This window comes from Strix aluco, chromosome 3 (genome assembly GCF_031877795.1).
Source record: "Strix aluco isolate bStrAlu1 chromosome 3, bStrAlu1.hap1, whole genome shotgun sequence".
NCBI classification, from domain to species: domain Eukaryota; kingdom Metazoa; phylum Chordata; class Aves; order Strigiformes; family Strigidae; genus Strix; species Strix aluco.
In genome coordinates this window covers 66531433-66557404 of record NC_133933.1, presented here as the reverse complement: position 1 = coordinate 66557404, position 25972 = coordinate 66531433, and the positions used below count along the sequence as shown (strand labels likewise).

General features: G+C 37.9%; 2 protein-coding genes across 21 annotated transcripts in view; one reads left to right on the top strand and one right to left on the bottom strand.

Moving 5' to 3' along the window:
• The first annotated feature begins 85 nt into the window (after positions 1-85).
• CCDC28A (coiled-coil domain containing 28A) lies at positions 86-7978 on the top strand. 3 transcript variants are annotated; one of them, XM_074818928.1, is made up of 6 exons: positions 86-202; positions 1095-1289; positions 3996-4159; positions 5145-5299; positions 5897-5919; positions 6963-7978. In XM_074818928.1, exons 2-6 carry the CDS (start codon positions 1132-1134, stop codon positions 7015-7017), a joined length of 555 nt encoding a protein of 184 aa, XP_074675029.1. In that variant the 5' UTR covers positions 86-202; positions 1095-1131; the 3' UTR covers positions 7018-7978. The 3 variants fall into 3 exon arrangements, with proteins under 3 accessions (XP_074675029.1, XP_074675030.1, XP_074675031.1); XM_074818929.1 differs by having other exon boundaries at positions 90-141; XM_074818930.1 differs by lacking the exon at positions 86-202 and adding an exon at positions 335-578.
• Positions 7979-21842: 13864 nt separating this feature from the next.
• REPS1 (RALBP1 associated Eps domain containing 1) overlaps positions 21843-25972 on the bottom strand; it is a 68923-nt gene continuing 64793 nt past the window's right edge. For all 18 annotated transcript variants that reach the window (XM_074818960.1, XM_074818949.1, XM_074818948.1 and 15 more), the window contains one exon: positions 21843-25184. Coding sequence is in view for 17 of the 18 variants with exons in the window: in XM_074818949.1 (XP_074675050.1) it covers positions 25116-25184 (69 nt within the window). In the remaining variant the exon portion in view is untranslated. The remainder of the gene's footprint in view (positions 25185-25972) is intronic.

Here is a 25972-nt window from a genome sequence, read left to right as displayed (position 1 = left end):
CTGCCCGTCAGGGGAGTACGGCCGCCGGCAGGGGGCGGGGCTCCCACAATGCATCTCGCAGGGCAGCCGGGCCGCTCCGCCCCAAATCACAGTCACGTGACCCGCGCGCCGGGCCGGGCCCGCCGCTTCCCTGGGGGAGGGGTGAGAGCCGGCGAGGCCGGGGGGGTCCGCGCGCGGCTCCGGGGGCGGGGCCTCCCCACAGGTAGCGGGCGGCCGGGGGCGGGGCCGGCGGGGGCGGGGCCTGCGCGCCGCGGCCGTTTAACGTACGCCGGGGGGGAGGGGACGGCGGTTGGTGAGGGGTCGGGGGGAGGGTGGTTTGCCTCCTCCTCCTCCTCCACCTCCTGTCCCCGGAGTGACGGGCGGCGTCCCAAGTCTCCGTGCTAATAAAATGGCGCCACGTAGCAGAGGCTGCCTGTGCCGAAGGGCAGGGGTCGTTGCTCCGGGAGGTGGCGGGCAGCGGCCCTCAGTGGGTCAGCGATGGCGCCCTGGGGATTACATCCCTGTGCCCACAGGACCCTCCACCGCCGCCGCGGGGTGGTGGATTTCGGAGGAGGCGTTTCTCCAGGCGAGATTATTAGGTAGCACCCAACATCATGTATAATAGCAGCAATCTAGCGTATATATTATTGGATAGTACCCATCAACAGCATATATAATAGCAATAATAACTCGGCATTAACTGAGTTTTGACAAGGCCGTTGCCACTCCCTTAAGAGGAGGTTGTTTGGCAAGGACGATCACAGCATCCTCATGCCACCATTGTTTCTCAGTATTTTGATTGGCGTGGACTTGAGTAGTCATGGTGTGGTGTTTTCTAGCAATAATCCATGGGATGCAAAGCTTGAGATCATTTTGAGGTACCTCTTGACTGAAACTGATGCAGATCTTAATTCCTCCTTGTTCTGCTGCTCAGGCAGGCCCAGGCAGCTTCTCCTGAAAACTGGATTCTCTTGTTTGAAGAAATGAGTGACAGCTCATCTTTGAAGAAGCTATACAGCTGTATTTCCATGCACTGTGACCTGTTTTTTCCCTTGCTTTTATTGTAAATGCCAATTTTACTGAATGTCTCTTACTTTTTCTTCTTCCCTTTGGAGGACAAGAAATTAGTCTAGATGCAGTAAATAGGAAGAAATGGAAGAAAGGAAAATCAAGAGGAGGAGCCCCAAATCATCTACCAGCCACCCTGCTCAGGTTGCTAACTCCAAGAAGAACTCTGTGCCAGTCAGTAAAAGTACAGCCTTTTCAAATCCTGCACCACAGCCTGCAGTACAGAAACCAAAGTTAAAACGGTAAGCTTGGGAGTGTCTAGCAAGCTCAATGGAAGTGAGAGCCAGAAACCTGCCAATGCTCGGAAAGTCTAAAGGTTGTTTAAACTGGTTGGGACAGAATGAAAAGAAAGGGCTTCAGTCTTGTGAAAATTCTTGATGATGTCTTATTTAGCAAAGCGGTTTGTGTTTCATGCAATATGATGGTTATTTTACAGAAAAGGGAGGTGCTCGATACTCTTTTTATAAGCTTTATAAAATGTTACACAATGCTGTAGACTCATACTGGTAACAATTTAGCTGAAGTGATGATAGTCTGATGTGACTGGTGAAGGACTAGAGTTGGGTGATATGACAAATATGGCAAATGTGGGCATCGTATGGGAGATAGCAGAGCCTTAGATGTACAGCTGTGAGGAACAAATAAAATATTCCATGACTGCAAGGTTGGAACTGATAAGTAGGGCAGGAAATGAAGGACATAAATTGCACAGGATGAGCTAGAACTGGAATTTCCGGTGTTTTTTGTTTGGGAACCTATCAGTGGGGGCAGCAGTAGCTCCCAGGCCATACTTATGCGCAGAGAGAGGCATTCGGCTCTTCAGAAAGTACCATTTTGGAGTAGTTTGTGGTTATTGATGATACATCTATTTCAGTTTGACAATGTTAATTTTCCTGCATGTTAGAAAATATATTCCTTGGCCATGGCAGGTACAGTAGATAAATGAGTGAAGAGGGATATTAAAGTGAAATGTTAGCTAGAGAGAGGCAGCTGAGTTTATTGACGTGTAACTATTAGCTCAAGATTCAATACTGAACTGTCATCATTAGCACAGACAGTCTGTTTGAAGGATTCAGTACTGACCTGATAAATAATGAATTGCTGCAGTGTGAAGTCTATACATTATTTTTCAGGGAAAATGTGTTTTTTCTGAGGGATTTGAGATTTTGAGGGAAATAATAATAAATACTAATGTGCTAGAAATCGGTGGTTTCTGCAGCTGACTGTACAGTTTACTTCAGTCTCAACACTATTCTGGAATGTGCTAGAAATTAATTTTTTGTAGCCCACAATATTGGCTAGAGAGGAAAATGTCCTTTTTTGCTTTAAGTTTTGGAAAAGGAAATTCTTGCTCAATTGTTAAGTCAAGCTTACCAAACAGTGATAATACAGACAATTTCTCAAACTTTCCAAGCAGGAGTGGTAATTGACATGACAATGTGAGGATGAACTGCTGTTAAGGATAGTGGAGTAGGAATATTTAATTAATTTCATCACTTCATCTGCAAGAATCTAATGAAGTAAGTTTTCCAGGAGTGATAATATAGTGTATTAAACTTCAGATACAGGTAGAAAAAGTTGATGACTTTTCTGGCATATAAACCTTTCTTTAAGTCTGAAATTGAAGCAGAAATAGCTAAAAGTTAAACCGAAATTGAGACGTTTTCCTCTGAGTTGAACCAGATATGATAATTGTTGGATTGTTAGTTGTTCCAGCCTGTAGACTATGTAGTCTGTACGATGTTTATAGGCTACAGAAGCTGTTAGGCTGTAAAAATAATGATTATTTCACATACGAAAGAGAATTTATGACTTGCAGAACATGGGAGTATTCAAGGGAAGGGTGGGGCTTACTGTGCTGTAAACCTTTTATTATCTTCACTAATTAAATAAAGCCTCTTTACTAAGGCTGTGATTTTTTAAAATATCCCATAGTATGCTAAATTTTAATTTTTAGGCTCAAAATTTTTCACTGAATCAGGTTCTGAACAGACTCACCATGAGGCTGCAGAAGCAGCCATGCCAGTGTGGGAGAAAGGCTGCGTGCACGCATGGATGGGCAAATCAGGGATGAAAACAGGCCCTTAGCTGAGTTGTATTAGGTTAGGATGCAGTCTGTCTGTCTCTGGGTCAGAGATGGAATATGCTGCTTCGCACTGGTAATTGTGTGTTTAGCTTCCCTATCGATTGCATGTTCATTTGGATTTATGATTATTCATTTTCACCCATGTAGTTTCTATGGGCACATGGTGCTCTCAATAAATTTTATGTCCAGAGAAAAATGTATGGGATCCAGGAATTTTGGTGGTTTTGTTGCAGAGGGGGCTATAGAGAACTTTTAGCACATTTAACGTTTGTTTGGGCACAGACTAGTTCCATTTGGTATGTGTTAGAGTACTGGGAGATTGCTTTTGAGTGAATTTTACAAAATTGGGATGTTAGTTGAAGGTGGGAAGGAAGAGCTCTAGCAAAATTTTACCTGGAGGCAAGATCACCTTCCTGCATAGGTTATAACAAGTTCTTTTTCAGACTGGTTGCAGTCTGTCGGTGTTTGTGACAACAGGAGTGTTTGATTGTTGAGGATTTTTCTTTCTGGTTTAAAGAGTTTGCAGATGCTTTTTTATGTAGATAATGCCCCATGTGTCATTGTTGGGTAATGGTCCTCTTTAGATTATGAAGATGGCCGCTACATATTTGTGCACCACTGATGTTTCCCAGTATTAGTAGGAAAACAGATTGTTGGAATCCTTCATTTTGCAGTATCAAACTGTCAAGACAGTGATGATGTTCTTTATTCTTAAGACAAATCGGTGGTCCATTTTTTAACTTAAAAGGAGCAATTGAAATTTTCCATTTAATTTTCAAAGCCCAGAGGTACATTTCTCTTACATTTCAGATTCTCAGTGAAAGTGAAAGCAAGAAGTAATCTTTTTTTTTTTTTTTCCCAGTGTAATAAAAGAGAAAGCCAAACCTCCAGGGGGTGAAGCAAAAGGGGCACAGGCAGCACCAATCCAGCATTCTTTTCTCACAGATGTATCTGACGTGCAGGAAATGGAAAGGGGACTTCTGAGTCTCCTGAATGACTTCCACTCTGGCAAACTTCAAGCATTTGGTAAGTGCATCAATTGTCTGTATACAATAGTTATTATAGCTATATGATGGTAACATTTGCCAACCAGTGCGCTGTATGGACAGACTGCCAGTTTGTCATACTGGACTCTGCCATATGAAATGAAGTTTAATGTAATTAATCCCTCTTACTGCATTTTTACATTATAGTCCTATTGTAAAGTTGTCTTTGGTGGGAGATGATTCAAGTGCCGTTTCATTGTTCCTTCCAGCATGGCTTACCAAAGGCAGTACCTTGGCTTATGGATTTAAGATACCAAGTTTAAAGCCACTTATTGATGATAGTATAGGAATAAGAAGAAGTAACTGTATTTAGCACCTGATTTTGCTTTAGTAACACTTTAGACCATTAGTAACAACTTTTATGGAATCCAATGCAAGTTGCATTTTACCCAGCTTACTGTCCTGTCTTAGCATTTTACTATTCTTCACCATTGATGGAAGTTTCAGAAAAAACATGACACTCTTCTGCTTCCTTTTTTTTCTCTGTACTAAGTAGAAAGGTGCATATGTGCTTTTGCAAGCTTACTGTTAGGTCAGCATGTCACATTAATTCCACACTGATTTTACAAGAGAACCTGAAAAGTCTGTCCTATATAAAGCATCAGTTACGAGAAAGAAACCCACAAGATTAAATAAAATTAGAAAGAAGGTTTATTGTGATTATATTTAAAGTTAAAAACAAGGGTCATCTTCAGTCGGAGAGAAATTCAGGAGTATAGAAAAAAAGAAAAAGTATATTCTAAAAACCAGTTAAGACATTCAGTAGTTATTGTAAGTTCAGCACAACATAGCACCAGATAGGATGACAGAAACTTCACTAGTGAAACAGGGAGAAATCATTGAGAAAGCAAATTAACTTGTAAATTTGATGTTTAAATGCCTCTTCTCTGATGTAAAAAGCTGCATCTTCACACCTTTATTTGCTGGCTGGTTTCTTTATCTAAAACTGTTGCTCATCGTTTTAGGAAATGAGTGTTCCATAGAGCAGATGGAGCATGTGCGGAGCATGCAGGAGAAACTTGCTCGCCTCAATCTGGAGCTCTATGGTGAGCTGGAAGAACTCCCTGAAGATAAAAGAAAACTAGCCAGTGACTCCAATCTGGATAGGCTGCTCTCAGATGTAAGTACGGGGAAGGCAGAACACACGGAACTTTGCCCACAGCTCAGGAAAACACCACTACTGGGCAGGCAGAGATTTACAGTTGAGAACATAGTTGTGTAATGACCCGAGACGTAAGCCCTGCCCTCATCTCAGTTTTGAGAATACACAGTAGCTTGGTTTCTTTTTTTTATAGGCTGCTGCTGCTTGTTCGGGTGCGTGCAGCAGTCTAGCTGTAAACTGTCCAAGGATGTAGGCCTGCGGTCCATCCTCCTACATCTGGGGAAGACCACACATAACAAGGAATTTAGATCTGTGTATTCTACACTTCCAAATTTCTCCTTCCTCTAGTGTATTTCTATAAAAAACCAAAACTGTTCAAATTTCTTGAAATTTCCTGAGATCAGGAGATTTAAACTTAATTTGGGACTTAGCTCTGTTGGTGTAGAATTCAGTGCAGGTTTGCTTTGCTTTTTGTAATGACATCATACATTTCAGCCCAAACTGTTAAGTGATTTCTTCCATTGTTTTAATGGATTTATTTCATCACATCAGCACAACTGTTGCATTTATTTGACTGAAATGCCATTTCTGATACTTTCTGCATTTATATTACAGCTAGAAGAACTGAACTCATCCATGTATCCTTTTCCTTAAATGTCTATTTTGCATTATTATTAACTGTAATCAAATTACAGTGTATTTCCCCAGTAACTGGTGTCTTTACAGGAGTCAAATCGCTTCAGTAATGCCCTTCCTTTTAAATTAGTATTGTAATACAGCGTGAACTGTAAGTTCTTTAAATACATAAATGACTGGATCTCAACACTTTTAATTGCAGGCTGTTTTTTCAAACAGTGATGTGTTTAGCTAGCATGTTCTGCTTCAGACAACGTGGTGACAGTCAGTGGCAAAGCCCCGCAGAAGCAGGGTCTTCCTGCATGCGTCTTGCTGAGACGTTCTGGAACAAACGTACATAGGAATATTCCTTCTATAGCATTCAGAAGTGTTCTGTCCCATTGATAAGTGAATCCTATTACCTTTTAGTTTTTTCTAGAAATATATGCTGATTTTACTGTGAACAGAGGACTGACCTAATTTTTTATTTCTAGGGTCAGACTATGGTTGAGTCAAATACTTTAGCTTTGGTAACTGAACAAATGTGTGCTCTTAGTCCCCAGAAGAAGATAAAGCTGAATGTCTTAGCTTGTCTTTTACATCATTATAAGCTAAGGACACAGTTGAAGAGTGTTGCATTCAGTTTAGACTGCAGTCTAGTTATCTCTGATGTTACACATCATTTGTGTGCATTGAGGAAGGTGGGACTGGTTTGGGACTTCAGATACCGCGCTGGTACATACATTCTCTGTGTCTGGGGAAAGCTGTTGAAGGTTCAGGCTCATAAAAAACACAAACAGAATGTGGTAATAATATCACATAATAGTGATAAAAATAATCTACCATCCCCCTTGATCTGCCAGCTAGTTCTGGAGGTGTGTAATGCTTAAGTCTCATCAAGGAAGAGTAATTGACCAGTTGAGAACTAGCATAGGACTTCATAGACCTGAATTCGTCTGGCTGGGTGCGTATCCATCACTGGACTAAGCACAGGTTCATGTAACACTGCTATCTTGTGTATACTTACCTATATGTGAAAATACTATTCCTTAATCGTTTGCTTCAGTCAAAAACTACATTTAGCAGATGCTCAAGATATTCCAAATGGTGCCACAGGCTGAAAGAACAGCTTTGTCAATTTGGATTCTCCCAGAAGCTTTTCTTTTGTTTTTCCTGACAGTGGAATCTGGAACAGTTGCGGTTTTGTGGTGTTTGGTTTGTTGGGGTTTTTTTAATTTCACACAATGAAGAATCAAAGTGCAAATCCAAGTGTTTATTTTTGCACATTCCTCTTTGAGCACTGCATTATGTCAGGACTCAGTATCTAGAGTTTGAAGTAGGCTATTATGTTGCTATGCTTTTATTATTGCCTTATTTAATAGAAAAACTGGGGAAGCTTGGAAGTACATTTCTTCTGCTCAGTGTTGTTCATGCGGTTGAAAACGATATATGTATGTAAGGTCATTAGCACTTCTCCAGTTTTTAAGAAGGTAGCAATGATGTTGCCTTTCTGATCAGTATACAGACAATCTGCACACTATATCTTCACTATTTTGTTGATCAGTGATGCCACAGACTAATTTATTGTTAATAAAGTATTTTAAATATATGTTTCATTTAGAGAAGTTGCTATCTGTTCAGCTATGTTAAGAAGATAAGAGTTCTTGCATGGTCTGAATGTTTGCAGAGTTTACTTTTTTCCATCACCATGAATAATTATGAAATTCACTAAATTAGAACTAGCCTGCATGGTAGCATCCACATAATTTGATTAAGTATTGTGAAATTCCAAAACTGGGTAAATAGTTGTTGTTCAATAAATCCGGTATATGCAATTGTGTAGTCATCCCTATGTTATAAATAGTCTGGTATTAATTGGTATCATCTTTGTGTTCACAGTCAGAGAAAAAAAATTCTATATTAGTGTAACGTCAGGCTGGGTTTAGATCCAAAATTTCTATCCTGGTCCATCAAACTATGCCTTTGGTTCTAGATTTATTTTATATTCAGTTTTTAGGTAATACATTCAGATTCTGTATTGTGTATACTTGCTGCACAAGGAATAAAATCTTTATCCTCCTACTTGAGCATGAAGCTTTCATCTGCCCGGAGTGGGCACGTGCCGGGGGAACAGGAGCAGCCTGTTGTTCAGCAGCTTTGGAGAAGATGCTTCTCCAGCCGCAAGGCGCAGTTGTGGATTCCGTTAGCTCGGGCTCCTTTTGGAATCACACACAGCGCCAAGCCTGCACACTGCTGCTGGGGACACCAAGGTCCCTTAAACACCACCCTGTGCTCTGGCTACAAATTCCACCTCAAAACACCTTATTCCCTGCCTCACCTACAGGGCAAGTCTCAGGGATTAACGAACCAGTAGGGATCCCAGCTGGGCTTTTCCTTTAGGATGTTCTTGTTCCTTACATGATTTATCTCCTTCATCGTTGAGATTTCCTAGAAGTTTTGCAAGCTGGTAAAAGGACCTCGAGGTCCCAGTCTGGTGCTGGGTACATACCTGTCACGTTGTGAGATCCAAAGACAACTTCAGAGATCTAGAATACAACGTGCTCCTCACAACATGAAGCCAAGGTGGTTGGGTTTTTCTCACTCTTTAGCCAATAACTGGGGAATTACCCTTTTCTGCACAGTAACCTCTCACTGTCAGCACTATGGCCTTGTTTCTGTGCAGACTTGTGAACATCAAGCAAAAAAGCACGTTTCAGCTTCATGCCTCAAGGTGTCTAAAGGTGTGAGGCAAGTTAAGGTGTCAAGAGTCACTAGTAGAGCTGTATTTATACAGGCAAAATGACATTCTGGCAGCTCATCGTGATTCGGGAGAGCGATACCCTCCCTGTCCCCTTACTGCCAGTGCAGCGCTGTAAAGCAACCTGCTCCCAAAACACACTTTTAACCAGTAGTTTTCACAGTTTACGTGATTCAACAATAGAATTATTTCTTCCTTTTTGGGCTCTGTTATCTAACTGCTTAGGCTTATGACTTCAAACACAATTCAAGTAACTTACAAATGTGTGGTCTGTTGGAGGTCTTGATCTCTTACATTTCTGTAGCAATTTATGCAAGTACGTAACGCATAATTCAAGATACAGAAATACCTTTCTGAAGCAGCTGTTTAGAATTATACAAGAATTAGCACCTTTTTCTTCAACCACCTTAAGCCCACAGGCAATCACAAGTCACAAAGAATGCATTAATTGCAAATAATTAAGACATTAAAATTATATCCTTCTGGATAAATATTTGCATCTTTCACACAATCCATTAATTGCAAATAATTAAGAAATTAAAATTATCTCCTGCTAGATAAATATTTGCATCTCTCACCTAATCCATTAATGGCATATGGTCATTATCTTTTGGATTTATACAAGAAAATTTTGTAGCAAGATCTTTGAGAGACCGAGCTTCTTTATGTGGTATTAAACTAATCACATTTCTGGGCTCTCGCAGGAAGAGAAAAAAAATCTATTGTATTTTGTAATTCTAAAAGTACGTTAAGTGGCTGCAGAAAATGAGCTCCTTCTCTGTTATCTTGTTTCCCGAAGAGTTGTTTATGGAGATAAAAGTGTATTAACATTGAATGCTTCCTGGCCTAAACTCACACTGATAAATGGATACAGGGTTTGAAAGAAGATGCTCTTTCCTGTGTCACTGATCTAGATTACCTCACTCCAAGAGGCATCTGTGGAACTGCAATGAACTAAAAAAGAAAATCAGGAACAAAAGCTAATAGGAAAGGAAAGCATCTAAGAAAAGAGGATTTGGAAGAGATGAGAATCAGTAGTATCAAACTAACTGCCCCTTTCCTCAAAAACAGCAAGACAAATTATTAAAGGCAGACATCTTTTGTTTAGAAAATATACTGAACTCTAAAAATAAGTTTCAACATAAATAGGTAAGGACTGATTTTTTTTTTCCCAGTAAGGTTATTAAAAGCGACTGATGTATACAAATACTGACAAACATGCTGAGTTGTGTCTTGAAATTCTCATTTGTGTAAAAACAGAAACATAAATTTATCAAGGCCTACTGACCTGATTCTGTTAGTGATCAGCAGGTTGTGTTTTACAACCAAAATTTGGATCATGACCTGTAAATTCAGTTCAATCTGTAAGAAACCAGGAGTGTTTGCTGTGGAGTTCAGTGGCACGTTAGAGTCTTACAAACCACATACAACATACTGAGACTTCACAACTACATCACATTCTTTGTATTTTATAGTGGATATTGATTGTTAATGCCTATTCAGTACCCCCATTAACCCACGTTCATCATGGTTACATTGCCATTCAAAGTATTTCACCTTTAACATGGCGTATATAGGGATTCTGAAGCATCAGTGTGTGATGCTTAGCCATTTTTCATATGCTTCAACTCTTGAAACGTTAGGTATTTTTACTTTTAGTTCTAATAATTACAGAAATTTAAAAATGCTACTTCACTCTCCTCACCTTCCCAAAGCAGGTAGAGAACTGAGTGTCTGTCTTTCATTTCTTCAAACACAGGTTCATGATTTTTGCATCTTTCACATAAAAATGAAGGAAATTACATATTTCCCATAAAAGGCAATAAGCCCAACAGGCAGATGTGGGAATGCTTTGTCCACATAAAGGCTCAAGCTGCTTATGAGAAATCAACACTCCTGTTTTCATGTGGATAATCTCCCCAACTATCTCCCCTTGTGTTAATACCAACTACTGTAACAGGTGCTTTGAGGGTATGTTCTTCTAGAAAGGAGTTTGTTTATCACAGGAAAGCTGGGCACAGAGCTCACTTCTTAAAAATGAAGATGGCAGCCAAATTTGGCCTAGACTACACCAAAGCACATGAGGATGCCAGCGGGCTTACTGTGTGTTAGGGTTGTTCTAACTGTACTTGCATTTCATCACTCCTCATGCGATCGAATCTGGCGCTTCATGTCAGATGTCACATACACAAATCAGTTCTTTCTGTATGCAGACACCAAGTTCTGAGTTAAGAGGCTGTTCAGGATTACTAACACAGAAAAGGAATACATTCCTTTTTAATTACAAATAATTGAAGTCACTGTCAGTGATCTATGCCTTGGGCATCTCACTATTGTCATCACAAAACATGGGCTTTATCACAGCCCTCTCCACTCACTATAAAAACCATATATTTAATATGGAGTACATACCAAATCCTTGATTGACTGCCCAGAAGCACCAACCAGCATGCAGCATAAAACATCCAATAGCAGGAACAAGACATCAGAGCAGGCCCCACGTAACAACTGCACTGTAAATGGAGAGAAAATGTTTTTGTTAGACCAGTATCAATAAAGCAGAACAATCTAAACACAGTTATAGGCTTCAGCAGGCTCACAGCGAGTTGTGACAGGCTACTGATTGTTACAGTGGATGCGAACAAGCTGCATCAGCTGGCATGTTTAAATTTGTAGGTGCCAACCTAGAAAGACTCCACACTAGTTGCATGTTTGCTTCTTTGCTCTTAAGAATGTGCTGCTATTGCTATACCTTATAATTTCTTTAAAACTGTTGAAAGTTTGCAGGAAAAAAATACTACTCTAAATCACACCCTTTCAGCTTTGCTTTTGAAAAAGCAGGATTTTTTTTTTTTAACTTGGCAGCAGAAAAACTGATTGTGTAACTCTTTAAAGAACAATGCTCTAGACGTTCAAACTACTGGAGATAATTTCAACACAAAATATAAATCAACTCTCAGAATGCAATGACTGATAAGGGTTACAGAGTATATGGCACATAAGAAACAGCATCAAAAATGCAAATATGTGTGCTCACATGATTTGAATTTTGGTGCACAAACACCTTGATAGAGGAGCTCAACTTCTCCCTTTATTCTAATTAACCAGCTGAAACATCTTTGCCTTCTGATGCAGCAGTGATTGTTGCCTCCTGCACCAGAAGCACTTGCAGCAGATGCACTGTAAATTCAATGTCTTTAATTTAGCGGGAACCATGAGGGTTTTATCCTAAGAATGTGACTGAAATTTAAAGTTGGCAGGAGACTTGGTTTCTAAGGCAAGGCAATGCCTTTTAAGTTCCAGATTGTCCTGAAAAAATTGTTCTCAGAAGCTCATGAAACCACCTCAGCAGATGTAATTTAAACCTACAGCCATGGATTCAAAAAGGCATACAAACAAAAGACAGTGGTCCCCTCGAAGCAGCCTAGCACTCAAGAGGTTGCTAGTCTGAAATGGAAAACTTGATAGCCATTTCTTAATTTTTGTCACACACATTTCAAAGTTGTAGCCCCTTGGGCTAAATCTACCTTGGGAGAAGATAAAAGTATGCCAAGCGTGGATTTGCAAGAAAAATGATTACCAGTAATTTGTACTCTACAAACATCGAAAGTGTGGTTTTAAACTCCCTGCTCCCCATATGACAACAGCACTTGGAAAAGGCTTTCTCTGCCATCAAGCCCACTAAAACATGGTATAAAAATAAACAGAGTGGCTGAACTGCCTAAATTCATAAATCTGCAATCCCACATTATTAGGTAATGAAGTTAGGTTTTCTGCCAGAAAAGCTGGGTCTTCAATAGCAAATGAAAAACATGTTAGAACAGAACACATTATTACTTCTGTAAATGTATTTAGCCAAAGAACCACTGGTGAGCTGGATCAGGAGTAGAACCAACACTCCATAAGCTCTCTTGGGGTAGGGTTTCAGAAATATTTTCAAGCCTCCAAAATTGTGCGTGCTGGAAAAAAATCCAGCCTGGCAGAGCTGTAACCCTGCACATTAGGGCGCTACTGACTCTTCACTCACTCTTCCTAGTGGAAAAGTCTAACAAATAGCAGCAGGCTGTGACATTAGAAGACTTTTAAAGCATGAAATATGTGGTGTCTTGGAACTATCCAACACTTCAACATGATCATCACATCTCTTTTACATGGATATATGTTTAGGCTGGCAGGCACTGTCTACACAGAGTTTGAAAAATACTGAAAAGATGCAACTAACACAGCTCCCTCTCTAGCAGGACAGTATCAGGGAAATAATTTGTCGTCTCTAATCTCCAGCTCACTTCAGATTTAACTCCATAAAATAAATGCTTTTGCAACAACATGAGTATGCCAGAAGGAAGGAACCCAACAATGCCATCACTAGAGTCCCTTGCAGAGCCTGTACATGCTATGGTGTCACCCACTCTAGATTTTGCATTGCATTGCTGTAGTGGCACCACTTCACATCACTGGTGTAGAGTCACCACGTCCTTGTAAATGTGCACATGGTTTCTGCATCTGCAGTAGTGAAGTGATGCCACTACAGCAATGCAACGGAAAATCTAGAGGTGACAGAGACTCCCCCCAGTCCGAGTAGGCTGGGCTTGGGCAAAAGGCTGGGAGAGGACACAGCCAGGAGAGCTGACCCGAACCGACCAAAGGGATATTCCCGAGCTGAGCAATAAAAGCTTACAGAAAGGAGGAGAGGGGGATGTTTGTGGTTATGGCATTCGTCTTCTCAAGCAACTGCTATATAGTGTGCCGAGTCCTCACTTCCCTGGAAATGGCTGAACACCTGCCTGCTGATGGGAAGTCATGAATGACACCGAACAAGAGGTGGAACAGATTTTAGGTGAGGGGTCAGTTGAACTTGGTCCAATAAAACTGATGCAAGTAAAACAGTATTTCTTAATACCTAGAGGAAAAAATAGCTTAGTTATTTCAGTATCTGGTCTCACTTTAACAACTTCGTTGTGCTATATGTATTTACACAATGTTTAGTTAGATGGTTGTCCCTGGCTCTGATATCAAGGCATTCCTCTCTTCTCCCTAGACTGGAACCCTTATTAGCAGTGTCTTATGATAAGTAACTGCTGAATACAGAAATTGCAGAGACTGCCTGCTACTGCTTACAAAGTTTTTTCTTCTGGTCAGTAGTAAAGCGATCAACATTCCAACCAGAGTAGCTCTAGAACTTATATTGCCAAGCTGGGAGACAAGAAGAGAGCAAGGGATTCTCAACTGGCAATTCTCACCATTTTTCTCTGTACAAAAGGCCTTAAGTAAAACTGAGCCTGAATTCCTGTGCCAGCTAACTCGTATTTTTCCTTTTAAAGCTACCAACATGATTAAATATTCAAAAAGGCATCTGCCTGCTCCCCAATGAATGGCATACTCCAGGTGTATCCTGTGACTGATGGTCTTGTTCTCAGACTAAGTACATGATGTCAGGATCCTGAAGAACAATAAAAATGAAAGCTGCACTTCATTACCTACAGCCAAGAAAATCAGTTTTAAATTAATACTTCTCCTAATGATCCTTCTCAGCTAGGTTTTGAAAAACAGTGACACACTTTGCTAACACTTACTAAGGGATTAAGGCCAACCATATTTAATGCAATAAATATTAGTTTTCTGTAATAACACTGTACTTTACAATTTGTTTAAGCAGGTCTCGGATTCTGGAATAACTGCAGATCTCTCTAATGCTATATCTGGTTTGCTAGAGTCAGTTACAATAATTTCTAGCTTGATTTTTAATTTTCTCCTAAAACAACGTTTATAAAACAGTTCTCACATTGTCTGTTTTTGACTAGTCAAACAATTGCTTGAAAAGCTTTAGTTTTCCAATTCCTGAAATAAACAGTTTGACTATAAATATGGAACATTTTTTGAAAAGAATAGTGTTACTAGCTTAGCTCTTACAATTTAGCTCATTTCCTTTTAGTTTTGACTAGGAATCTGCAAGTTGTTAAAGCCTCATCAACCACTTTTAACACATGCAAATAGATACAGTGGATAAGCACAGCTGTTTTATGAATTCTTCAACATAAACAACGTGTAGGAGTCACTATGTACAGTGCTGGGATAAGGACTACATTAATTCAAATATGTATCACATTGACTCATTCATAGATAAAGCAGTCACCTTATTGTTGGTTAATAAACAAAACCAATTGGTATTTGTTTTTTTCCCCACTACACAAATTATATACACAGAGCTCAGAAATGATTCCTTCATGGAGTGTGACTTGGTTCATGCTTTCAAGTGTACCGCTCTCTCTGTAGAGGCTAGCGGGTCAGTTAATCCACTTACCTGCCAGTTATTGGGGTTTAGCTTCAATGTCTGTTTTGGGTCAAATTGATGTTTCATGGCTCACCATACCCTCTTAACGGACATTCAAACCTCTGTCAGAAAAACACTGCTCAGACCGCAGCAGTGCTGCAAAGAAACACAGATTGCCATTGGGCTCTTACAAGAAAAGGAGGCATGAAGACAGATGAGCCAAGTTTGCTTCTCGTAACTAAAGTCTGTCACGCAGGATGAATTCACACTTACAGCTCAGGATGCAGAGCCTTTAAAAGCATTTTCGCAGGAGTTTGTTACTGCAGTAAGTTTGGTTGCATTGCTAACGCTAACTTTAAAAGCTTTTAACAGAATAGTTATAACCATTGTAACACATATATAATTAAGACTTCTGCCAGTCAAAGAAGTTGAAACTATAGTAGCTAGATCAGTGAATAATTTTAAAAGCTTAATGCAAGTAAATAAACAATATATTTCCTACTCAAATGCAAAAAGGTTTCTATTTAATTCTCAAACATATCACAGAAAAGGTATCTATGAATCACAGGATGGGTGAGAACAACATGTAAATCACTAGATACAGTCTATAAGCAGTGAAATTATTTTACATTGTTTTCTGTATATTTTTAAGCTACAGTTTACTAAATAAATGCTAGAAGATGGGAATGACCAGGAAAATAGACGTACAAATGCACATACCAGTATTTCTGTAGCAAGTGCTACTTTTTGCTAAGCAGGTGCCTAGAGATCATTTTTATTTTGGCATTTGTGAGCAGAATTCAGAGCTGAATGCCTCAAGGAATGCATAATTTTGATTTGTGTAATTTTAACAACAAATAATCCTTGCCATGAATTCAATTATCTGTTGTTCTTGTCCTCTGATCGAAATAATCTACAGATATTACAGAGCAGAAAAAATGTTTTAAAAATAATTTTGTTGTTTAAACCATCATCATCAGAACTAAGTGAAACTTGAGGTGGTGCTGCATTTCAGATGTTAGTCCCTAACACTACAGAAATTTAATACTACTCAGTTAACAGCACCAAAATTTTTTTCTGCCTTACAGTGAAAAGTCCTGCTCCATGCAGGAATACAGAAAATACATTTTTCTTCAAACAATATTAACATGACATTTTCACTATAACTTCTGATCTATCCTAGAATAAAAGTTAAAATGTTTTAATAAAAATCACTGAAGGCCAGGGCTGCTGCTACAGCTTTAAACTCAAGTTTAGGTTGTTGATTTGACACTGTAATAACTTAGTAAAGAACACAAGCTTTTTTCAGGATCTCTGAATTGAAAGGGTTAATTGTATCTGAATAAGTGCAGGACAACTTTTCAATTATGAGGCCATCACCCTTCTGTTTTACAATTATGCAAGTGTTAAAAAAAAATCTGTTTCTTCTCAAAGCATGTAAAGAAATTATGTTTTATCACCTTAGTGTATTGTTCTAAAACTCCACCAATCACAGATCTTCTATTTTAAAAGTTCTTCTATTTCAAAAGTCAGAAACAACTAATTTGGATTTTAGGGTGAAGACACAGCAGACACATGAACCAAGATTGCCAGGGAGCTGCTCACAAGTAAGATCTATGTACAAACACTGGAAATTGTGAAGAAGGTTTATTTTATTTAATGGAAAGCAGCAACCCAAGTCCTCTTAATGTTCAAGCGATCTTCTCTGACACCGCGATCTTACAACTGACTAAGTGTGTCCTACCAACTAAGACAGGCAAGCAAGAATCTGCTCAAAAGAGCTGCTGAGATGGCATCCATTATGTCAAGTGTCTGGAAGCTACAATGCTCCCTGGGTTACTGGACTGAGAGGGAAGCTGTTACTCCAATTTTGCTCATACTGCTGGCTTTTCACAGCCCTTTCCCTGGAAGATGGTTGTTTTTCTTTTCTTCAATGATAATCTGTAGCAGCAAAAGATAACACAAGTCAAGAGCTCCAATATACCAGAAATGACTGCAGCTCTGATTCTGCAATGAGACCTGACATAGTAGATTTCCATATTAGCACTGAACTTTGCTGAAGTAAGGCTTTATACAGAGACTTGTGGCACATTTCCATGAAAGCTGTAAATCTCTGTAGTCTAAGTTAAAAAAAAAAAAAAATCCACGTGATATTTCTAATGGCTGATGTTAGATAGAAGTTCTGAATCTTAAAAAGTGAATCACTGTAATAGATCATAATTTCTTATCACCTATTTGGAAATATCAAGTTTAGTATGAAACCTCCAACATTAAAACAAAAAACCCAGAACATGAAACAACTGAGAACAACTAAGTTTTCACAAACTGGAAGACTGAGACCAGAGCGAATGAAAGAAAAAAAGAGTAGTTTGCAAATAATCTGACCACCCTGATCAGTGCAATATTGCAGCACTAAGTCAAAGGCCAAAATAATGAAAAGACTGTTCTAGTATTTTGAAATTTTCAGTCGAACAGTGAAGCATGTGCAGATACAAGAAACATTTGTAGGGAACTCTAAAAATTGCAATGCATCTGTGAAAGAAAACAGGGGTATGTTAGAAGGAAATGAAAATCAGCGTTCCAGGTTAAAACCATTCAGACTACCATTGCAACAAATAAAAATGGTTTCCATTTCTGTGTCAGGATTTTCAATTTAATTTAATGTAAAGTAAAACCCAGAGAAACTACAAGTACGCATTTCTTAAGTTTTGAAAGTTGGCAATTCAGCTGGTTCAACACGTAACCTTGGCAGACCTACTTTAACATTTACTGGTTTTACAATAAAGCATATGCAACCTAGTTGAGAAAAAGTCTACAGGCTAAAAGTTACAAGCATCTTAATACTTTTAGAGCAATAGTAAGGGGCTGAATAGGCTACCAAATCAAACAAGGTCTGAGATCAAAGCTGTACTTTTATAAGGTGTCTTGAATTCACAGAGATCCTGATGATCTTAAGAGCAAAACCAGAAACCTCTCACTGAGTTACCTCCTAACTCAAGAATGAAAGAGAGTAAGTCTTAATACTACAAACATATGCTAAGCACCAGTCTAGAAAAAAAAAGTAGGCTGGAAATGTTTTTAAATTAGTAAAATTAGTTTTGAAAAGCCCAACTGACTTGGCTTATATTTTACAGGACAACAATTTCTTTTGTTCTCATTTGAAACCTAGGCAGATCTTAAGATATTCTGACAGAAACATTTTCAGAGTAAAGTCAGCCCAGACCTTAAGCAAATTAAGTTCAGTCTACCCCTTCAAACATGTACAAACTTCTTCAGCAGCATGCTTTATCCTGCAGACTCAGCAGTTTGCAGGGTAAAGTTGAGATCAACAACAGAAGTCCACATTTCTTGTGCTGGAAATTAAAAGGAACTTCTCCCAGCTTGTTTGATATGAGTTAGTTTGAACGAAGGTTTGATTCCACAGGATCCCAAGTCAGGATTGAAATTTTCTGAAGACAACTATGAGCAGATTGTAAAACCACATGAAACAAGAATGAATTTTGTATTAAGACTGTTAATTTTATGCAACTTCACTGCAATGAGATGTACTGTACAAGTTTGCATCAGGCTGTACTTTCACCTTAAGGTTTCAGGAACGCACTTAAAATACAGACTTGCTTGGAAAGAAAGCTGCATTCATGCACAATTTCACATGTCTATTGGTAAATCTATATGCCCAAGTGAGGAGTACACAGAAATTCACATAATTCACTGAAAGTCTCACTCAGTAAATTCATTTCAAAGTTACCAGCTTGATCATCCAAACGTGGATGCAGCATAAAAACTGCAAATCTCAATCCTATTCCTACCTAATTTAAACAGACTAGGCAAATGTGTATTCAGACTTACAATTAAGCATATGGTATCAAGTACTCCAGTTGGACAATAGCACTATGTCTATAGATACCGCTACACAGAGTTGCACAAGCTTCCTTTGGATCCAGCATTCAACCTGTTTTCCCCCCATTTTTCTCTTATCCTTACTGATAGTTATTTAAAGTGTGAGGACATGAATATAAAACAATACATTATAATGTCATCTTCATCAAAGTTTTAAACCTAAAATTCTAGCTTGGAATCAACATCATATCTATTTTCAGTTCAGTTTTTGGCAGTACTCACTTTGTATTAATTCAGATCAGGACAGCCTTGAGTTGTGACAGTTGAAATGCAACCCTACTTAAATCAATAGATAAAATTGTTTTCCACAGCAGAACAAAAATTTTCCTACTATTCTACATGCACAGCTATTTGCAAAAAGGGAGTTTTAAAACTTCAAAGGATTCCATTGTTTGAAAAAGCTACAGGAAAAAAGGATAAAAAAATCATTCACAAAACATTTGATACTTTCAGCATGACAAGTTCTAAGAGATTATAAACTCTAGTGTTTCTTAGTGCACCTATGGAAGCAATTTGGCAGAAACCATAAAATCCATCAAAATGACAAGCCTCTTAATTTTGATAAAATTACATGTGAATTAATACCGCTTTTCCACAGGAATTGTCTTACTTCAACACTACTTTATCTCCAAAGTGCAGACCAAACCAAGGAATATATTCAAGTGCCCTTCTACAGCAAAAGGACCTCTTGATTATTCTATAACCTCTTGGTTCCTTCAGAAGAGAAAGCAGGTGACTAAGGTCCTTCATGAGGGCAGTGAAAGACAATGGGATTGAAGCTCTAGGAGAAAGGTTTGTTGTAAACCGCAGCACTTTTTCCAAAGGCAGATATACATAACAGAAATTAAATTTGGAGGCACATGACTTCTGCATTTTCTGATAGAATACATTGGATCACAACTTCCTATAAATTCCTTTCATAATCTTTTTCTTGAAATACACACTGTATTTTCATACTTAGGCCGAACTCAAGCTCTGTATCAGTTCAAGAAAATCTGCAAAATAAGGCATCACTTCGTACAGGGTGCTGCGTTTCACAGCAGTTTAATGAAACACACTCCTAAGATACCATAAGGGTTCCCAAAGTATTTCCTTCAACTTCTGCTGAAAAATCATGTATTGCTGAAGCTACCTACTATCCATACCTTTCTGCTAAGTCTGACACAGTCAGTCATGTACATTGCACCTTCACAAGTGTTCCCATACACAAGTGTTTACAGCAACTGCAGTAATGCTTATTCCACTCCCCACTCCCCCAGCTGCATGTCAGGGCAAATAATTAATTTTAGCGCCTCCTTTCTCAATACGCAACTGTTCTTTTGAACGCTAGTCTTTCGTATTTGCCTTTTGAATGGATACTAAAGACAACAGGCTCCATGCCGAAGACATTCCCAATTCAAAGTGCTGTTTCTTACATTTAACTTGTTCCACTCCATGGGCCATACCCTCTTCTGTCAGTTTAAATGCAGAGTCTTATTTGAGCTCAAGAGAGAAATACAGTTAGACCTCCGAAGTTAGATGACAGAAAGCAAAACCCACCATTGCTGCTATATGGGATATATCAGTTTACATACATTGTAGAGCAGGAGATACCTCTCTCTGTGAGCTCCTCAGTAGAGTGGGAAACAAATACTCCAGTCATGTAAGGTTCAACAGCAGTATTGCTAGAATTTGGGTTTTCATCAATATACCACTGAATGTCAGTTTACATTGATTTCACTATTTATGATGTTTTGTTCACTTTCTAGGTTGCTCATAATTAAGACCAGTCAAAACAACAGAGTAATTCCAACTGCTTCCAGATAAGATGCATTTGTAGCATCTGCAAGAGTGAAAGTGTCAAGAGCATATTCCACCAGAGATGGAAAAGATTTCATGTAGCTTTCTGTTCTACAGTATGCTGTTGAAGTGTGATAAATAGTACTAATAGTCACCTTAAAACTTTGGATATAAGCTGTGAGATGACAAATTTAGTATTTTGTAGTTACAACTCTAAATCTTTGAGTATTATAAGGAAACAATGTTGTTTCTGACAATAACTTAAATGCAAGGCGCTGAATACCTATGTATCAGTAAGCTGGAAAAAAGCTACTGTAAAATCACTTTGGAATACACTAGCAGTGTACAATCAGGTACAATTAGTGTGCAAACAGCCCCATACAGTTTAGGTAGAATTAGTGCACAACCTAACCTTAAAGCAGGAATTGCAACTTTAAAACCCATGTTGCCAATTTAAAGAAATATTACTGAAAGGAAATTACAGAGTATTAAACCCTCCCCCCAAACACATAACTGAATTGTGAAAAGCAATCAATTCAAGGACTTGGGTACTAATTATCAGGACAACACTGTATAGTCTCATTTGGTTATTAGTATATAGACATTTTTAACATTGTTCCTATGCAACTGCTAGTTAGTTGTTTTCAAAGACTATTACGAGAACATAACATTTAATTTTTTTGGTTATTTAAGAATGAAGTCCTCAGTTTTCATGCGTTTTATTCTAGAGAGCTGTATTATAAATGGTTAGTACATCAATATGCATGGCAAAACAAGCTGTAATTCTGCTTATGAAATTAAGTTGTATGTCTCAAAAAATGGAACTTTGGGGAGTTCCATGAATACTCAACTGCACACGAACTACTTTGTAAAACATTTAAGCAACTTAAGCATGCAAATATGTTTAAAATACGTAAGTTATTTTTTAATCTTCCACGCAGAGTAAAATTGAATTGTTATTACTCACTTGGGAGTAACATGTTTTTGTAACATATTACCATTTCATGAAACTACATTCTATTAGAAACTAAGACTAGAAGGAGTCAGGAGACAGTGATTTTTTATTTTATTTTTTTCTTTTAGGAAAAAGTCATTCAGACTAGGTCATCCATAAAGTTGCATTTAGAGACAAACTCTATGCACAGCTAAACCCAGGGGAGAAACTCAACTTTGCCCTAAATGCAGAGTGGAAACACAGCACACCCCATCCATAAGGGACAGAGACACCTCACACAAGAAACAATGCTGCAAATTTATTTTCTTTAGTTTTAAGTTTTTATAACCTCAACTTTGTTTATCCCACATAAGACATTTTCAGTAATAAGAGATCCTCTAGTTCATGTACTATACAATTGCAAGTAAAATGAGGGGCATGTGAAGTACAAAAAAAATTGAAAATACTAGCTTACATTGGGTAGACTTAAATACTGCTCAAAAAAAGTAGCTTTTCAGCTTTTTTACCTTTGCATTTTGGAAATCTTATCTACAGTCCAAAGATAGGCAATGAATGGAGAAAAAAAGCAACTCCAAAGCAGGTGGAATGAAGAAAGAGGTACTAGTAGGAGAAACAAAGGAAATGCAAATCAAACGAGAAAAGAGACACTCCTCGAATCACAAAGTCCAAAGAAAAACATTTTGCAGGTGTTTCAGAAATGCATGCTGCTGTCCATCCATCCTAGCTTTAGTAGTCTACGTTTATACTTGCAACATAGAGAGCACACCTCTTGTACGGTACATAATTCCTTGCCCCAAAGAGCTTACAATCTAAGTTCATATAAAAGAATGCATCAAGTAGCTGGATGAAGATCAAACAGATGGAGAGGGAAATAATTTTATAAGGGATTAAAGTTGGGTTACATTACTAAGTGAGGTAACTTCTGAACATCATTGGCAGTGATGTTCTTAAGACATAAGTAATTTTTCAGTTAGAAGCTCTTCCGATCATGAAAAACTGGTTTAAAATGCACTGAATGATGCATTAAAAGTAATTCACAAAAATTCTGAAAAATAGACTTTTTGGCAAGACACAAAAATGTTCAGATTGCCTAAATTCTTCATGAGACACTATCATTCTACTAGAAAGATATGGATGTTACAGAAATTCATATGTACATGTCACATTTGAATGTAAAAGGCTTTTTACATTTAAGCTTAAAATGTTAAATTCTGATTTAAGATTCCTGCTGCTATAAATATGGGCTTAACGCTTAAATATTAATATGAAAATAGTATATTTTAAAAATGTATTTTTACCTTTAAAATAAACTATGGACAAGATACAGCTGGTTTGAAATCAACTTTAACTACAGTAAGTGACCCACTTTTTCCACTTTTTTAAACACTGGTTTTGTTACTTGACAGCTATAATAAAGTGATTAGTTCATCAACTTCAAAGGTTTTTTTTTTTAAATTTCCCTAGTTATATCTTATTTTTTGAAGTTGAAGTCTTGGACTTTATCTACTAATTGGCAAGACATAGTTGAAATGTAATTTGTATGTAACCTTTGTGCCCATTTAGCTATCATTTCTTAATCCCTTTACATGCAAATAGAAAGTACCATCTTTCATGCAACTATGACACTCGTTTCTTTCATTCCAGGAAATCTTGCTTTGGATTATATATGTAAGCCATCTGCAACACTACCATAACATTTGAAAAAATGTTGAAATAGTTATAGTAATAAAAATTAACCATAATTACCCAGTCTGTATACGTTAACCAAAAAGATAAATACTTTTTCACTGTAACAAACAGCATATCCAGCAGAAAAATCTGACTTGAGCTGTCCGTTTGAAAGGGAAGCAGATGTTAAGAGAATTTCATTTAAGCACCGAAGAGAAACAGTGAGGATAAGGACTGCTAACAGGAGAACCATTTAGTTTTAATTTTGAAAGGTACTCTGAAGAAAATCAAACCAGAAATGAAAACTAAAGAACTATACATTTGTTTGACCCAAGTCAGTACTAGCATTTACTATTTAGAAGTTACAACTGTATTAAATTTGCTTATAGGAAGATATAAAAGGAGTATAGCCACAGATTACCAAGAGAATTTGATCATTTCTGACCAACAGCTAAAAAATGAGGCAAGAAAATGGTCAAGGGATTATGATCAACTGTTTCCCATACATGCCACAAAATCACAAAAAATTCCCTGCAGACCTGTAATAAAACCCTCCCGCCTATTTGAATGAGTTTCAATTCCCAGGTAAAGATGAATCAACAAAATTAAAATATTGTGCTGTTTTATTGGTGTAAAAATCACACAATTGCTAGTTCTGATTCTGCAGAGATACATCCATGCAGTTAAACATCTATGATCCCACAGCCAGAAGAAGCCATTAAATAGAATATCTGCTGTTAGTCAGCAATTAATGCAAATTTACATATGAGATCAAAAGGTGTGTATCGTACAATATACAACAAATCCTAATACAGTACATCAACCTGAATAGCAGGATACACTCAGGGAACTCTGTTAATAGTGAAGCCTGTCTAAATGCCAGAGAAATAAGGCCTGGAAACAAGATGACAGAAGGTACCCCAGAATTCCTAAGAAGCAAACTCTTCATTTTTTGTTTTATTTTTTTTTTTTTTTTCTGGGAATTAGAAGTTCGTAGAGGTATTGACACATTACTTGACAATACAATTTGTTATAATGAAGACTGGTGGATGTGATCTGTTATTAAAAGGTAATGTGTGAAACATGCAATTACAGGTGGTGCTTAGGTAACGTGTAATTAATATGTTGGGGATTTACACCCAACTCTTTTCACAAAAGGAAGGACTGAAAAAGGTCTGTTTGATAGACTACCAATTATACCATAAATCTTTATACGCATGCGGCTGAATCAGGATCATGAATGGATAAAATGTGAACACCTGGCAATCTGTGGTTACATACTCTATAATGTATGCAACAAAAACACAAAACCAAATCCAGTTGATATGGCAAACAGCCTGCAAGAACTCTGTCAACCTGATTAGGTTGGTTTATTGCAAAAAGGCAGGCTTTCCAGAATTGTGAACAACTTTCCAATTGTGAAAGGCAGCTTAGGCAGTAACATCGGCTGATGACAGATTACTAGTTTTTCCTCTTTTCTGGCACAATAAAATAAATGCCATAGTGAAAGAAGAGTTTATGTGCTTAAAGTTTAAAGTCAACTGATTAGCAATCCTCTTCTGCAAAGATGTTTCAACGGGAAAAAAGAAACCACTAAAGAATTCCAGTTGGAAATTTTGGCGACAAACTCTGCAAACTCAAGTCCAACAAAGATCACGGATGCCCACAGAAAGGTATGTGAGAGGCAGTGTCACATTCAAGAAAAAAGTTTTTTTTCTCTGTACTGAAATTAAAATACTTAAATACAAAAGTGGACAAATTGACAAAACAGAACCACAACATTTAATGTAGAATAGAGTGCACTGAGCTAGATGAATGGATCTTTAAATAGGCTTTGAAACCAATACCCCTTTCAAAATTAGTAAATTCACAGTTAACGGCAGTAGGCTTAGAGGTGAGAGAAGGGTCGAAGTTGTTCCAGTTGGACTTCCAGGGAGATTCTCTCTTCAAGAACATCCTACAAAAGAAAGATTTTCTACTGACTTTCCGCAGAGAATGAATATTAAAAACTTCCTCATGCAATCAAAACTGGTAAATGTCAGCTTCAGTTTTGAGAACTAAGGTCTTTTGTAGAATCTGGAGAGCTCTTTCCATAATCTGAATAGAAGACTGGCTAGCTAGTAATTATTCATAAATGAAAAATCAATACTTCCCTCAAAGGTGAAGCCATCTAGTATTTTTTTCATTTCTTTCAAATCACCCAAAACCACAAAGTTGTAACAGCTGCAAACCCAACTATATTTTCAAATGAAATCTAAAATGTTAAGGGGGTAAGCTCTGATCTCAGTTAAAGGATCGGAAACTCACAATTTCCACCCCCACCCCCTAAGTTTTTCCTCTTTCCTCTTATGTGAATTTTACCATTTATGAGAGTCAAGGTGTGTAGTAAGTGAAATTCAGGCTTGACAGTTGTTAAAATGGCCTATCTTCCAGTCTAGAGAGTATCACATTAATTCATGTTTACATTTGAGATTTTTTTAACTTGATAATTAAAATTAGATATCTTAGGGTAAGAAAGATGTCAAGGGAAAGATGTTAAAATGGTGCCTACAGATAAATCCAAAACGATAATAGCTGACCTAGATAAACAGATGACTACTGTTGTTCTTAAACTGCAAGTGTTGTATTGCAGATTATTGTATTTGTTTAAAAATATTCATAATTTTATTAAGAATTTAAGGTTTGCCTTTTCCTTCATAAGAAAGCAAGCCACTTCAGCTGCTCTTCTCAATACTGCTTTTAAAG